The 14,848-nt window shown below is 42.7% G+C and overlaps 1 protein-coding gene and 1 long non-coding RNA gene across 6 annotated transcripts in view; both read right to left on the bottom strand.

The window, feature by feature from the left end:
- Positions 1-6,576, bottom strand: part of LOC129656856 (uncharacterized) — a 31,556-nt gene extending 24,980 nt beyond the window's left edge. Inside the window, exon 1 of one of the 5 annotated variants that reach the window (XR_008716535.1) lies at positions 5,963-6,576. This is a non-coding gene — a long non-coding RNA (uncharacterized LOC129656856). The remainder of the gene's footprint in view (positions 1-5,962) is intronic. The other 4 variants (XR_008716534.1, XR_008716537.1, XR_008716536.1 and 1 more) reach the window with 4 other exon arrangements.
- Positions 6,577-12,530: 5,954 nt separating this feature from the next.
- Positions 12,531-14,848, bottom strand: part of BBS10 (Bardet-Biedl syndrome 10) — a 92,296-nt gene continuing 89,978 nt past the window's right edge. Inside the window, exons 3-4 of the mRNA XM_055587385.1 lie at positions 12,835-12,967; positions 12,531-12,637 (exon numbers count right to left, since the gene is read on the bottom strand). Coding sequence (XP_055443360.1) covers positions 12,880-12,967 — 88 coding nt within the window. The 3' untranslated portion in view covers positions 12,531-12,637; positions 12,835-12,879. The remainder of the gene's footprint in view (positions 12,638-12,834; positions 12,968-14,848) is intronic.

Here is a 14,848-nt window from a genome sequence, read left to right as displayed (position 1 = left end):
AGTGTTACTTGATTTCTTTCTCTCCTGCTGTAGCACCAGTCCCAATAAATTCTTGCTTGAATTTCTAGTCTGGTCTTTGATCAATTTCCATTGTTTAAGGAGGCCAAGAATCCTGTTCCCTAACAAAACTCCTATAATGTTGTAAATAACTGTACTTCAATAAACAAATGTAAACACATTAAAGTAACATCAGTTCAGTTCACTTCAGTCGCTCAGTCGTGTCCAACTCTTTGCGACCCGATGAATTGCAGCACGCCAGGCCTCCCTCTCCATCGCCAACTCCCGGAGTTCACTCCGACTCACGTCCATCGAGTCAGTGATGCCATCCAGCCATCTCATCCTCTGTCGTCCCCTTCTCCTCCTGCCCCCAATCCCTCCCAGCATCAGAGTCTTTTCCAATAAGTCCACTCTTCGCATGAGGTGACCAAAGTATTGGAGTTTCAGCTTTAGCATCATTCCTTCCAAAGAAATCCCAGGGCTGACCTCCTTCAGAATGGACTTGTTGGATCTCCTTGCATGGACCCAGCTTAACCGCCAGTAACAAATCCAGCTACCAACAAGGGAGCTACAAAGCCCTTTAGCTTAACATTGGTGCCATGAGATCAGTCATGAAAAGTTAAATCATGCCAATTAGCATCTTACATACAGAATTCTAATATTAATTGTAATAGATTTTAAGCCTCTTTAGAGTAAGAATAATATTTTTTTCCTTTTTGTGTCCTCCACAGCACCTTTTTCAATACTTGTTTAAACATAAATAGACTGTGGGCTTCTTAGGAAAGGGATTTTTTTCCTCTTATTTTAAAGTATATCTAACAGTATCTAATATGAATTTGGCACAAAATAACATTCAATACATTTTTTCATAAATTGAAAAAAGATTCGACTTGACTGAACCTAGACTCATGAAAAATTAAACATTTGGGTTCTTGTGATGAATCAGTAAAATAAACCATAAGCAAAATATTGTTCAAATATTTTATAAAAAGATACTGACAGGTCTTAAGATAAAAATTTTGAATCTGCTCTTGGAGGGGAGGGTGGCTTAAAGCAATTCATTTGTGTATTCTGGGCTTTATTTTCCTCAAAAAGACCAAAATCTCTGGGTTAGAAGATCATTTCTACAGTCTCTTCCAGCTCCAAATTCCTATGTATAATCCAAAAGGAAGTAGGTGTATAAGCAGATGCTGGTTCATTAACTGAAGGCCAAATGACTTTTTGTAAAAGAATAAACCATAAACAAAGCCGGAAATCCCATCTCCTGATAGTCAAACCCTGCATGGTCACCCATCTCGTCTTAATACGGTTGGTCTGTTTGACTATTCACATACAGCAGAAGTAATTGTCATTTTCTAGGTCAGGTTATAAAAATAAAATGTGAAGAAGTGAAGCCTTGTGACCACATCTCAGTGAGTGCATCTGAAAGTGGATTCTCCTCAAAGCCTTAGTCAAGCTTTTAGAAGATGGCAGCTTGACTGCAACTTCAAGAGCCAGAACCATGTGACTAAGCTGTTCCTGGGTTCCAGATCTTTAGAAACTATATGAGATAATGTATTTTTTGTTGTCTTAAAATGGCTAAATTTGGGGGAAATTTGATACACTTTTTCATCCCAAATTCCTCTCCCCACCCCCATTTTAGGGCACATGACCATGTTAATTTCACCATTTCTGAAAACTATGCAATTATTTGGCATCATAAGCTTCTTAAGAAAAGATACAGGTTAGTACCAGCATTTCCTTAGCCACTTCCTTTTAAAACTCAGCTACACTCAAGACACAACTTAAAAAGAAAAAAACAAGCTACATTATTGCATGTAGCTGTGGTCTCATTATGCTTTCCATCTCTCCTGTTTCATGATTACACCTTGCCTTTGCCAAAAATTCCCTTCTTTCATGGTTGTCCAACTGCTGTATTAATCCCTGTCATGTTTCTTTGTTTGGTCTTTCTATGGATCAATTGATTGCTTTAACAGAAACATATTCAGAAATAAACATATTTCTCTTTCAGTACTTCTCCAAGTCATATAATTGCTTTTTATTTCATGACAAAAGGACCTTTAAGAACTTTGAAGGCTGTTATTAGGTCTAAGAAATTTTAAAAATCAAAATGTATGAAATTCAACTGCTTTATGCATTCAAACCCCCACCTTAGAAAGGTCTTAGAACAGCTCCTGGCATATGTGTTCAATAAAACTAACATTTATATAGAAGTTCTGGTTGACACCCTATTATACAGACAAGGAAATGATTAATGTAAGAAAGTGCTTAATACCTGGAGACCAAACATGAAAGACATATCCACTTAGGCTGTTTGGTGGATGTTAAGTTCAGAATAGCTCCCTTAGTTCCAATCAAAACCCCTCCACAGCAGTGATTTCTTCACCGTCTGCTGTAAAGAGTCATGAATAAAGTTGCTCTCTCTTAAATGCATCCTGATATGCCAGAGGAAAGTCAGTGTACAACGACAGAGCACAAAGTGACTCAAAAACTTCTGTGGACAGGAATGGTTATTGACACATCACTAGGCCTTTGGGCAAACACATTTCTTAGATTTTAAACTTGCAAATTTCTGTCCCATGTCTGTAGGAAACCAGATATGCATGGAACCCAATCTGTAAAGCTACGGGCTTCAAATAGGACCTTACATTGGTGTACACATAGACTACTAGTGATGCAGGCTGGTGAAGAATACAAATTCTGGTAGAACTGGGAATTACTAAACTTACACAAAGAAAGCACCATTAAGGGCATAGGGTATATGCTCTGAAATGGAACTGTGAGGGCAATCAGGGAGGGGAGAGAAGGAAAGTCCTAGGGATCGTGACCCTAAGGAGAATCACAATAGCCTAACCCCTCAGAAAAGAGAAGAGGAATGAATACAAAGCCAGATGTTCTGCGCTTAGAGACTCACTAAGGCATTGCTGTGGAGAAGGCAATGGCACCCCACTCCAGTACTCTTGCCTGGAAAATCCCATGGACGGAGGAGCCTGGTAGGCTGCAGTCCATGGGGTCGCTAGGAGTCGGACACGACTGAGCGACTTCACTTTCACTTTTCACTTTCATGCATTGGAGAAGGAAATGGCAACCCACTCCAGTGTTCTTGCCTGGAGAATCCCAGGGACGGGGGAGCCTGGTGGGCTGCCATCTATGGGGTCGCACAGAGTCGGATACGACTGAAGCGACTAAGCAGCAGCAGCAGCAGCAAGGCATTGCTGATGTTTAGTCGCTAAGTCATATCCAACTTTTTTGTAACCCCATAGACTGTCACTCACCAGGTTCCTCTGTCCATGGGATTTCCCAGGAGATAATACTGAGTGGGTTGCCATTTCCTTCTCCAGGGGAACTTCCCAACCCAGGGATCAAACCCTCATCTCACCACTGAGCCACCGGGGACAGTGAAGTAGCTCAGTCGTGTCCAACTCTTTGCAACCCCGTGGACTATAGCCTATCAGGCTCCTCCGTCCATGGGATTTTCCAGGCAAGAGTGCTGGAGTGGATTGCCATTTCCTTCTCCAGGGGATCTTCCCGACCCAAGAATCGAACCTGGGTCTCCCGCATTGCGGGCAGGTGCTTTACCGTCTGAGCCACCACCGGGGAAGCCCTCATTAAAGCATAAAATGCTGCAAAATAAGGTCTTACTCCAAATTCACTTACACTTCTGGCCTCCTCATCCTCGACTTTTTGAGAAAAGGAATGTATTAATCAAGAAATGTATTCCAAGCTTCTATTTCTAGATTTTAACAGTTACAGCTGAAAGATGAGTTTATAGCCATCATAATTTTTCTTGCACCGAAGTCATACCCTGAAAGTAATTGTGCAGACAATTACTTATGGGTCAGAACTAAAGCCAATTAAGGTTTTGGAAAATGATATTTCCTTTCTCTTTCTTCCTTTTTTCACCTGATGAATTCATTTTGAGGAACCAAATTTTATTTTGCTTTTTTTTCTTGTCTTTATGAGGAAATAACTGACAAAATTTGTATATACTTAAGACATACAATCTGATGTTTCAGCATACATATATATTGTAAAATAATCATCACAATCAAGCTAACATAGGAAAATGATTTTTTCAAATATATTCGAGATACAAACTTCCCTCATGATTTTTCAAAAGAAATGAAAGCAAAGTGTAAAAAATTTAAATTATGGCACTATTACAACATGAAAAAGCATTTACTTGGTGTTGCCTAGACAAGCATTGAGAGAACAGTAATAGTGTTATTTATTCTTATTTTGCCACCTATTGAGAGAAATATATATCAATTTCCATGTCGTAAATAAGTCACTGAAGGTGACTATATTCCTATTTTTTTTTCCAGTGAAAAAGGAAATTAGAAATTTAGCATAAAGTATACATTTTCATACCTAGGCAGACCTTGGAGAGCAAAAGGCCTCTTACAGTCTCATTCTAATGAAACTAATAATGTCCTCTGCATGTATTAGTCAGCTGCGGTCGTGAACTTACGTGGTCATGTGCACCCCAAACACATGTAGCTAATTTGACCCAATACCAGTTTTGTTTTGCTTTTCTTTTTTTCTTTTTTTTTTTTACATAAAAGTCACCCATAAAGTTAATAGATTAAAACAGCAAACATTACTAAGCTGGCCTTGGTTGGGTTCACTCATGAGTGTCTGGTCAGCTGCTGAGTTAGCTAAGTGGCTCTGTTTCTGGGGGTGGGTTTGTCCTTCAGCTGGGACAATTCAACCCTGTTCTACATGTCACGTGACTGGAGCAAGCCACCGAACCTCTCTGGTCCTCTCTGCTGGTCATTCTCATTAACACAAGATGCGTTGTTATTTCTCTTGATCACACTCAAACAGGCTACTTTCCTCTCCAGCTATCCTGCTCTCTGCTCATTTTTATGATGAAATTCTTTCAGAAAGGAGTCTATACTCGTCTTCAGTTCCATTCTCACTGTTCCTGCTAAGATCTACAACAGGTTTTGGCCCTCACCACTCCACTCAAACGGCTCTTGTCAAGATCACCGATAGCCTTTACGGTGTTCAATCCCCCGACACATCCCCATCCTCCTCTCACCTGACCCATCGCAGCGCGTGATGTATGTTGTCACCCCTTCTTGGGACACTTCCCTCGCCGCACCCCGTGGTTGTGCTGCCTCACTAGCTTCTCCCTCCAGGCCTCTTTCACTGGCTCTGTCACATCTTCCTGATCTCAGACTGGCAGAGTTTCTTCAAGCTCAGGCCTTGCCTTCCCTTTTCCCCTTCCCTCCCTCCCCTCTTCTCTCCTCTGTACTGATTTCCTTGATCTCATCAGTTCTCCTAGTTTTTTGTTCATTTGCTTGTTTGTTGGCCATGTCCTGTGACATGCAGGATCTTAGTCCCTCGATCAGGGATTGAACCCACGCCCCTTGCATTAAGAGTGCAGAGTCCTAACCACTGGACTGTCAGGAAATTCCCCAGTTCTCCTGGTTTTAAGTATCATCAGTAACTCTACATTTATACCTGCATCCTGAACCTCTACCCCAAATCCAAACACTTACATCCACCTACCTACCAGATAGCTCCACTTGGATGCTCTACTTCCTATTTGCGTTTGCAACAAATGATCGCAAACCTAGTGACTTTAAAACACCAAAGACTTCCCCGGTGGTCCAATGGTTATGAATCCACCTACCAAGGCAGGGGACACAGGTTCTACCCCTGCTCCAGGAAGATTGCACACGCTGAGGGACAACTGAGTCCTAGTATCACAACTGCTGACGCCCGCCTGCTCTAGAGCCTGTGCTGTGCAACAAGCGAGGCCATCGCAAGGAGGAGCACGGAGAGGAGGAGGCACGGCGAGGAGGAGGAGGAGCACGACGAGGAGGAGGAGGAGCACGGCGAGGAGGAGGAGGAGCTCCGGCTTGCGGCAGCTGGAGTAGGACCGTGCACGGTAACGAAGGCCCAGCGCAGCCAATGCTGAATAAAGAAAACATTAAAAAACCCACCACTGTGTTACCTTACGCTGCTGAAGGTCAGAAGTCCAAAATGGGTCTCATTGGTCTAAAGTCAAGCTGCCAGCAGGGTGGCATTTCTTTCTAGAGGCTCCAGGGCAGAATCAATTATCTTGTCTTTTCCAGCTTCTAGAGACTGCTTGCACTCCCTTTCTGTTGGCCGTTGCTATCTCCGAAGCCAGCACCGTCCAGTCAAATCTTTCTCACACTGCATCACTCTGACACTGCCTCCTCCGTGGCCCTCTTCCACATTTAAACTTGTGATTGCATTGCGTCCACCTGGATAACGCTATCCCAAGGTCAGCTAATTAGCAACCTTCATTCCCTCCGCCCCCTTGATTCCCTTTTGCCATGTAGCCGCACGCATTCACAGGTCCCAGGGAGTGGGATCCAGACGGCCCCTTGGGAAAGCCATCGTCCCGCCTCCCACACATGATTTGTCATCATGTCAGACCTAACAGATCAAAACTGAACTCCTGATCTTAGCAACCCTGATCCTCTCCAAGTTTTCCCCAACTTCAGTCAAGGCCAACCTCACCCTTCCAGTAAGTCAGGACAAAAAGTTCAGAGTTATTCTTACTCTTCTCCATCTCATATCCAAGTGAAGTGAAAGTTGCTCAGTCGTGTCCAAATGTTTGTGACCCCATAGACTATACAGTCCATGGAATTCTCCAGGCCAGAATACTGGAGTGGGTAGCCTTTTCCTTCTCCAGGGGATCGTCCCAACCCAGGGATCGAACCCAGGTCTCCTGCACTGTGGGCAGATTCTTTACCAGCTGAGCCACAAGGGAATCTGCTAGCAAATCCTAGGGATTCCACCTTCAAAATAGTCTCAGAATCTGATGATTCTCACCACCTCCATACAACTATACTGGTACAACCCCCTCTCATTACTGTCTGCGTTATTGTTAATAGTCTCCATAACCCCCAGATTATTATAATAGCCTCCTAACTCATCTCTCTGGTTCCTGCCCTAGCCTACCAGCACCCCATCTACTGCCCGCCCACACACAGTCTATTCTTAATATAACATCCAGATGGTATCTTTACAACACAAGTCACATATAGTTTCTCTGTTCAAAACCTTCTCAGCTCCAAAAAGGTAATGTCTGCAAAGCCCAGGGAATCCAGCTATTTTTCTGACCTTTTCTATTTCTTGCTTCACTCCACCCATGAAGGCCTTCCTGCTTTGTCTGCGACACTCTAGGTAACTCCTTGGGGCTTTTGCACTCGACAGTTCTCTCTTTGTGGCATGATCTCCTCCCAGGGCTTTCCCTGGGTCTTCATCTGCCTCCATCTTTTGCTCAAAAGTCACCTTCTCAGTGACGCTCTCACCGCCCATAATCCTTTACTTTGAATTGCACGTGCATACATGCACACAAACATACACAGAACCCTTTCTTAATGCTTTACTGTTTTCGATATCACCACTTTCTAACTTACCATATAACTTCCATATTTGTAGGTTTTTTTTTCTCTTACCACTAGATGGTAAACTCCACGAAGGCAGGAATGATTGATGTATTCCTAATTCTTAAGCCAATTATCAGGTCATAGTAGAGACTCAATAAATAATAGTTGAATAAATGACTCTGCCTCGGTTTCTTTAGGGGCTTCCCTGGTGGCTCAGTGGTAAAGACTCTGCCTGCAATGCAAGAGATGCAGGTTCAATCTATGGGTCGGGAAGATCCCCTGGAGAAGGAAATGGCTACCCACTCCAGTATTTTTGCCCGGGAAATCCCACAGATAGAGGAGCCTGGCAGGCTACAGTCCGTTGGGTCACAAAAGATTAAACCACCACTTTAACCAACTTTTTTATCACTAAAATGGGAATGACTGGACTAGTAACTACATCACTGGGTCACTGGAAGAATTAAATAAGTTAATCTATGAAAAGTGCTTATCCCAAGCATCTCTATCCCACTGGCATAGAGAAAGCATGTTTGCTCTTATAACCTCTCTACTGTTTATACTGATTCTTCTCTTATTACTCAATAAGCAACCAAATAGTACCACTCAAGAGGTAACAAACAGTATTACATTGAGACTAGAGCTGTCCTAGCAACGAAGATATGTGTAAATACTTGGTTCGTTAATATTTTTCTTTTGGATTTATCATGGTAACAGGGACAAAGGAATTAAACTTTAGGCTCTCACCTGTTCAGAACTAACCACAAAGGACCAAACCACAAACAGCTGACACAGATTAACTAAATCCTCATGACTGCCATGGTTCCATATTCTTTGGTCATTAGTTGAATTTAGGTGATAACTTTCAAGCCTAGAACAGGCACCATATTTTCCCAGTTTGGATACTGGCACAATCTGAAGACCATATTAATGTTATTTCAAAATGTCAAAATTCAAGTATTCAGAGCATTTGAGGCTGTGCAAATATTCTTTGATCATACCTAAAAAAATAAAATTATAATTGGTTTTATTCCTTTAACCTCTTGTGGAATCTTACCAAATTAGACCCCAGAGTTTCGAGCAGAAAACTTATTACATTTTCACATCAATGAGGCTTAAAAAAAAAGTTATTGTCTAGAAGCAGAATCTCAATGAAGAGTCAAATCTCAAAGTTACACACCCATGAAAATGAAAGTTTCTCCTGACAAGGCAGGTTGAACATTGCTGATGTGTGCCTATTGGGTGGTCAGTCCTATTCATTCCCTAACAAATATAAAGCACTTAAAAAATCAGTTTTATAATAGATAAGATCCTGTTATCTGTATGTGTTTCTTGAATATTGTCTCTGATATTTAATAATGTTACTTCAGACAGATCTCTATGACATTTGACTCTTATAACACACTCTAACCCCGGGTTGTCAATACTGCTCTGTGTGACTGCTCAGATAATTCACTGCACGTGGCTATCTAGCTAAGGGGGCAAGTGAGGCTGAAAGATACTTGGTTCTGTTTATTTTTAATTCTAAAGCTTGATTGTTAGTACAGGCATATCTCATTTTTTTGCACTTTGCAGATACTGTGATTTTTACAAGTTGAAGGTTTGTGGCAACCCTGCAACAAACAAGTTTCTTGGTGCCATTTTTCCAACAGCGTTGCCTCACTTCCTGTCTCTGTGTCACATTTTGATAATTCTCACAGTATTTCAAAATTTTTCTTTATTGTTATATTTATTATGGTGCTCTGCAATCAGTGACCTTTGGTGTTACTATTGCAAAAAAGATCACAACTCTCTGAAGGCTCATATGGTGATTAGCTTTTTTTTTTAGCAATAAATTATTTGAAAATTAAGGTATGCACATTGTTTAGATGTAATGCTATTGCACATTTAAGAGGCTACAGTACAGTGTAAACGTAATTTTTACACTTTTTTTTTGACCACACCTCATGGCATATGGGATCTTAATTCCCTGACCAAGGACTGAACCCACGTCCCCTGTGTTGGAAGCATGAAGTCTTAATCATTAAACTGCCAGGGAAGTCCCTAAACATAACTTTTATATGCAGTGGGAAACCAAAAAATTCATGTGACTCACTTTACTGCAATATTAGCTTTATTGCAGTGGTCTGGACCCAAACCTGAAATGTCTTTGAGGTATGCCTGACTATGCCAAAGCCTTTGACTGTGTGGATCACAGTAAACTGTGGAAAATTCTGAAAGAGATGGGAATACCAGACCACCTGATCTGCCTCTTGAGAAATTTGTATGCAGGTCAGGAAGCAACAGTTAGAACTGGACATGGAACAACAGACTGGTTCCAAATAGGAAAAGGAGTACGTCAAGGCTGTATATTGTCACCCTGTTTATTTAACTTATATGCAGAGTACATCATGAGAAACACTGGACTAGAAGAAACACAAGCTGGAATCAAGATTGCCAGGAGAAATATCAATAACCTCAGATATGCAGATGACACCACCCTTATGGCAGAAAGTGAAGAGGAACTAAAAAGCCTCTTGATGAAGGTGAAAGTGGAGAGTGAAAAAGTTGGCTTAAAGCTCAACATTCAGAAAATGAAGATCATGGCATCTGGTCCCATCACTTCATGGGAAATAGATGGGGAAACAGTGGAAACAGTGTCAGACTTTATTTTTCTGGGCTCCAAAATCACTGCAGATGGTGACTGCAGCCATGAAATTAAAAGACACTTACTCCTTGGAAGAAAAGTTATGACCAACCTAGATAGCATATTCAAAAGCAGAGACATTACTTTGCCAACAAAGGTCTGTCTAGTCAAGGCTATGGTTTTTCCAGTGGTCATATATGGATGTGAGAGTTGGACTGTGAAGAAGGCTGAGCGCCGAAGAATTGATGCTTTTGAACTGTGGTGTTGGAGACGACTCTTGAGAGTCCCTTGGACTGCAAGGAGATCCAACCAGTCCATTCTGAAGGAGATCAGCCCTGGGATTTCTTTGGAAGGAATGATGCTAAAGCTGAAACTCTAGTACTTTGGCCACCTCATGCGAAGAGTTGACTCATTGGAAAAGACTCTGACTCATTGGGGGCAGGAGGAGAAGGGGACAACAGAGGATGAGATGGCTGGATGGCATCACTGACTCGATGGACGTGAGTCTCAGTGAACTCCGGGAGTTGGTGATGGATAGAGAGGAGTGGCGTGCTGTGATTCATGGGGTCGCAAAGAGTCGGACATGACTGAGCGACTGATCTGATCTGATCTGTACTAAGGATAGACCCTGGAAGACTCAGAGCAGAAGTGCTTGGCAGAAGTGACAGAACTGGGAAGAACAGGTGATAATATCACAGAGAACACAGGATGACAGTGAGCCATACACTACCAATACCTGTGTCATTCAGGAGACCCTTCCAGAAACTTAGACCAGGCCTGAGAAGGGGAGAAAATGGAGAAGAAGGTGGAAAGGAAAACCCTGAATGTGGCAATTTACCTAAAGAAAATGAATTTTTAAAAAAATGACTGAACTATACTGATTTAGTAAGACTGCTTTTGCAATCTGCCAAACAGAGATTGGGGACTTTTGATCCAAACTCAGTTTTTAAGCATATTTTAAAAAAACTGAATATATACGTGCCTGAGTAATAAGTCTGGGACTGTCAAATTTACATCCAGCACATTAGCATTTATTAAATATCTAAGGCAATGGCACCCCACTCCAGTACTTTTGCCTGGAAAACCCCATGGACGGAGGAGTCTGGTAGGCTGCAGTCCATGGGGTCGCTGAGGGTCGGACACAACTGAGCGACTTCACTTTCACTTTTCACTTTCATGCACTGGAGAAGGAAACGGCAACTCACTCCAGTGTTCTTGCCTGGAGAATCCCAGGGACCGGGGAGCCCGGTGGGCTGCCGTCTATGGGGTCGCACAGAGTCGGACGCGACTGAAGCGACTTAGCAGTAGCTGTAGCATAGCATTGCAGCCGGTACACAAAGAACCTTATATACATTATTACACTTAGTCATTCCAGGGAGATATTAATAAGTAGTCTGAGAAGCTGGCTGTGTTTTCTATTTGCCTCTCCAGATCCTTACCTTCCTCCCTCTACGGTAAGAAAGGCTGACTGATAAGAACCAGATCAACGAGCCACCTTACCCTCATGCTTCTTGGTGGGTCTGGCCAATAAGAGAGCTGTGGAAAGGGAGCTCAGGGTCTTTATTCCACTGGGCGCCTTTTGTCACATTGCCATGGTTGTCTTCATCCCTCTATTGAAGGCGATAGGCTCCCATCAGGCAGCCCTCCCTATTGGCGCTGATTTGGAGTAAATATCTGTGTTCCCCAAAGTTCATACATTAAAGTCCTAACCTCCAGAGAGATGGTATTTGGAAGTGGGGCCCTTGCAGAGTAATTATGCTTAGATGAGGTCATGACAGTGGAGCGCCCATGAGGGGATCGGCTTCCTTGGAAGAAAAGGAAGAGAAAGCAGAGCTTGCTTTCTCTGTCACGTGAGGACATGACGAGAAAGCCACCGTCTGCAAGCCATGACGTGGGCCCTCACCAGGAACCCAATCTGCCAGCACCTTGATCTCAGACTGCCCAGCCTCCAGAAGAGGAGGGGAAAATGTCTGTTGTTTAAGCCACCTCGTCTGTGGTATTATGTCAGACCAGCCCCAGCCCACTAACAGCTACTGCCTCAGACTTCCAAGAACCATGGCCTCTGCTGACCAGTCAGGCACAGGGAAGGCGAGGGCCTCCTGATACTGCTGCTCTGGAAGTGTTGCGCTATTCCCTGTGGCTTCCATGAAGCCTGCCCACAATTTTGTAAATGACTATTTTCCAGTGACCCAGCTGGAGTGTGCCTTCCCTTTCCTGCTGGGACACTCACTGACGGGTGTGTATTTCCTAAGCAGAGACTAGGGAATACTTCTCAGCAGGGATTTATTTCCTTAATCTTTGGGTTAAGTGATTTTTAATGCTCTTTCAACTCTGAGAATCTGTCTATGCTGCTTACAGCTATACTTAAAAACAAAACAAAACAAAAAAAACACTCATTATGTTTTTACCCACTTACACATGGAACAACATTTTCCTGTAAATACTCTTTACATTCTATTGAACAGAGCTACTTTGTCTGTCCTCCAAAAGCTGCTATTCTGGGATCCCTGCATTCAGTTTAAAGAAAATAGAATAAAGAGCGACTAACAGAGGACTTCCCTGGCAGTCCAGTGATTAAGACTCCGTCTTTCCAGTGCAGAGGGTGTGAGTTCCATCCCTGATTGGAACGAGGATCCCACAGACTCTGCAGTGCAGCCAAAAAAAAGGAGAGAGAGAGAGAAAGAAAAAAAGAACGAATTGACAGTCAGTGTTAGAGCTGGAGGGCAGCCATCAATCCAGAGTTCCCAAGGATGGAGGCCCTGGAGAGTCTGAGCCCTCTCTGCCTGGGATGGCTAGTTTCCTAACTAGAGATGGGACTCAGAACCCAAGAATGCAGCTCACCAGACGAGGAAGGGTCTTGTCCACATGCTCAGCCAGGCGCAGGGCTCACGCCTCTTGTTTGCAGGTACAGGTAACACTCCTGAGAGCATTTACTGTGTGTTCAGCTGCTCCATCAAGACAGAGTCTGCAAACTCTATGATAAAACATAGTGAGGAAAAGTGAACACCAGTCCCTTCACAAACGACATGTCATTTGATCTAAGGACTTTCGACTTCAGCTCTCCCTTTAATTTTACACACACACACACAAACACACACACACCCACACAAACACACACACATACGCCACATTCCTGCCAAACACCATTTTCAGGACAGTGGTTCTCAAACCATCTGAATGAAGAACCAGGTTTTCTTTTCCCAACCCAAAATGAACTCACGTTTTAATAAACCACAACAAAAAAGAAGAGCAAAATGGAATGAAAAGACATACAAAATATAAGCCAAGTTTTCTGTTTTTAGATTCAACATATATAAATTACTGACATATTGCTTTTAAAGTTTCTAAGTGCTCACTTTCAACGCAAAACTTATTTCCTTATGGACTGGGTTTTAAAACGTTTAAAGAAGACTCATTTCACATGCCAGCAAGATTATGCTCAAAATTCTTCAAGATAGGCTTCAGCAGTATGTGAACTGAGAACTTCCAGATGTACAAGCTGGATTTTGAAAAGGCAGAGGAGCCAGAGATCAAATTACCAACATAACACTGGATCATAGAAAAAGCAAGGGAATTCAAAAAAAAATCTACTTCTGCTTCATTGACTATGCTAAAGCTTTTGACTGTGGATCACAATGAACTGTGGATAACTTTTAATGAGATGGGGAAATCAGACCACATGCCTGTCTCCTGAGAAACCTGTATGCAGGACAGGAAGCAACAGTTAGAGCTGGACATGGAACAACAGACTGGTTCAAAATTGGGAAAGGAGTATGTCAAGGCTGTATATTGTCACCCTGCTTATTTAACTTATATGCAGGGTATATCATGCAAAACTCCGGGCTGGATGAAGCACAAGCTGGAATCAAGATTGCCGAGAGAAATATCAACAACCTCAGATATGCAGATGATACCACCTTAATGGCAGAAAGTAAAGAGGAACTACAGAGCCTCTTGATGAAGGTGAAAGAGGAGAGTAAAAAAGCTGGCTTAAAACTCAATGTTGAGAAACCTAAGATCATGGCATCCGGTCCCATCACTTCATGGCAGATAGATGGGGAAAATGTGAAAACAGTGTCAGATTTCATTTTCTTGGGCTCCAAAATCAATGTGGACAGTGACTGCAGCCACAAAATTAAAGATGCCTGCACCTTGGAAGAATAGCTATGACAAACCTAGACAGACCTAAAAAGCAGAGACATCACTTCACTGACAAAGGTCCATATCGTCAAAGCTATGGTTTTTCCAATAGTCATGTATGGATGTGAGAACTGAACCATAAAGAAGGCTAAGTGCCAAATAATTGACGCTTTCAAACTGTGGTGCTGGAGAAGACTCTTGAGAGTCCCTTGGACTGCAAGGAGATCAAGCCAGTCAATCCTAAAGGAAATCAGTCCTGAATGTTCATTGGAAGGACTGATGCTGAAGCTGGAACTCCAATACTTTGGCCACCTGATGCGAAGAGCTGACTCATTGGAAAAGACCCTGATGCTGGGAAAGATTGAAGGTGGAAGGAGAAGGGGTGACAGAGGATGAGATGGTTGGATGGCATCACTGACTCAATGGACATGAGCTTGAGTAAACTCAGGGAGATAGTAAAGGTCAGAGAAGCCTGGTGCGCTGCAGTTCATGGGGTTGCCAAGAGTTGGACCTGACTTAGCAACTGAAAAACAACAACAAAGAGGAAGATGATTTAGGTCATACAAACAGCCTTTATTTAACACTTCATGAAGCAGACAGTCTCCACTCGGAGAACTGCAAAATAGGGCAGAAGGCAGGATGATTTTATAAGATAGCAAATACAGAACAAGAAATAGAAAAACAGAAAATATCTGTTTGGCTGAAGCCACACAGT

Source organism: Bubalus kerabau, chromosome 1 (genome assembly GCF_029407905.1).
Source record: "Bubalus kerabau isolate K-KA32 ecotype Philippines breed swamp buffalo chromosome 1, PCC_UOA_SB_1v2, whole genome shotgun sequence".
Classification (NCBI taxonomy): domain Eukaryota; kingdom Metazoa; phylum Chordata; class Mammalia; order Artiodactyla; family Bovidae; genus Bubalus; species Bubalus kerabau.
This window is presented reverse-complemented; position numbering and strand designations above follow the sequence as displayed.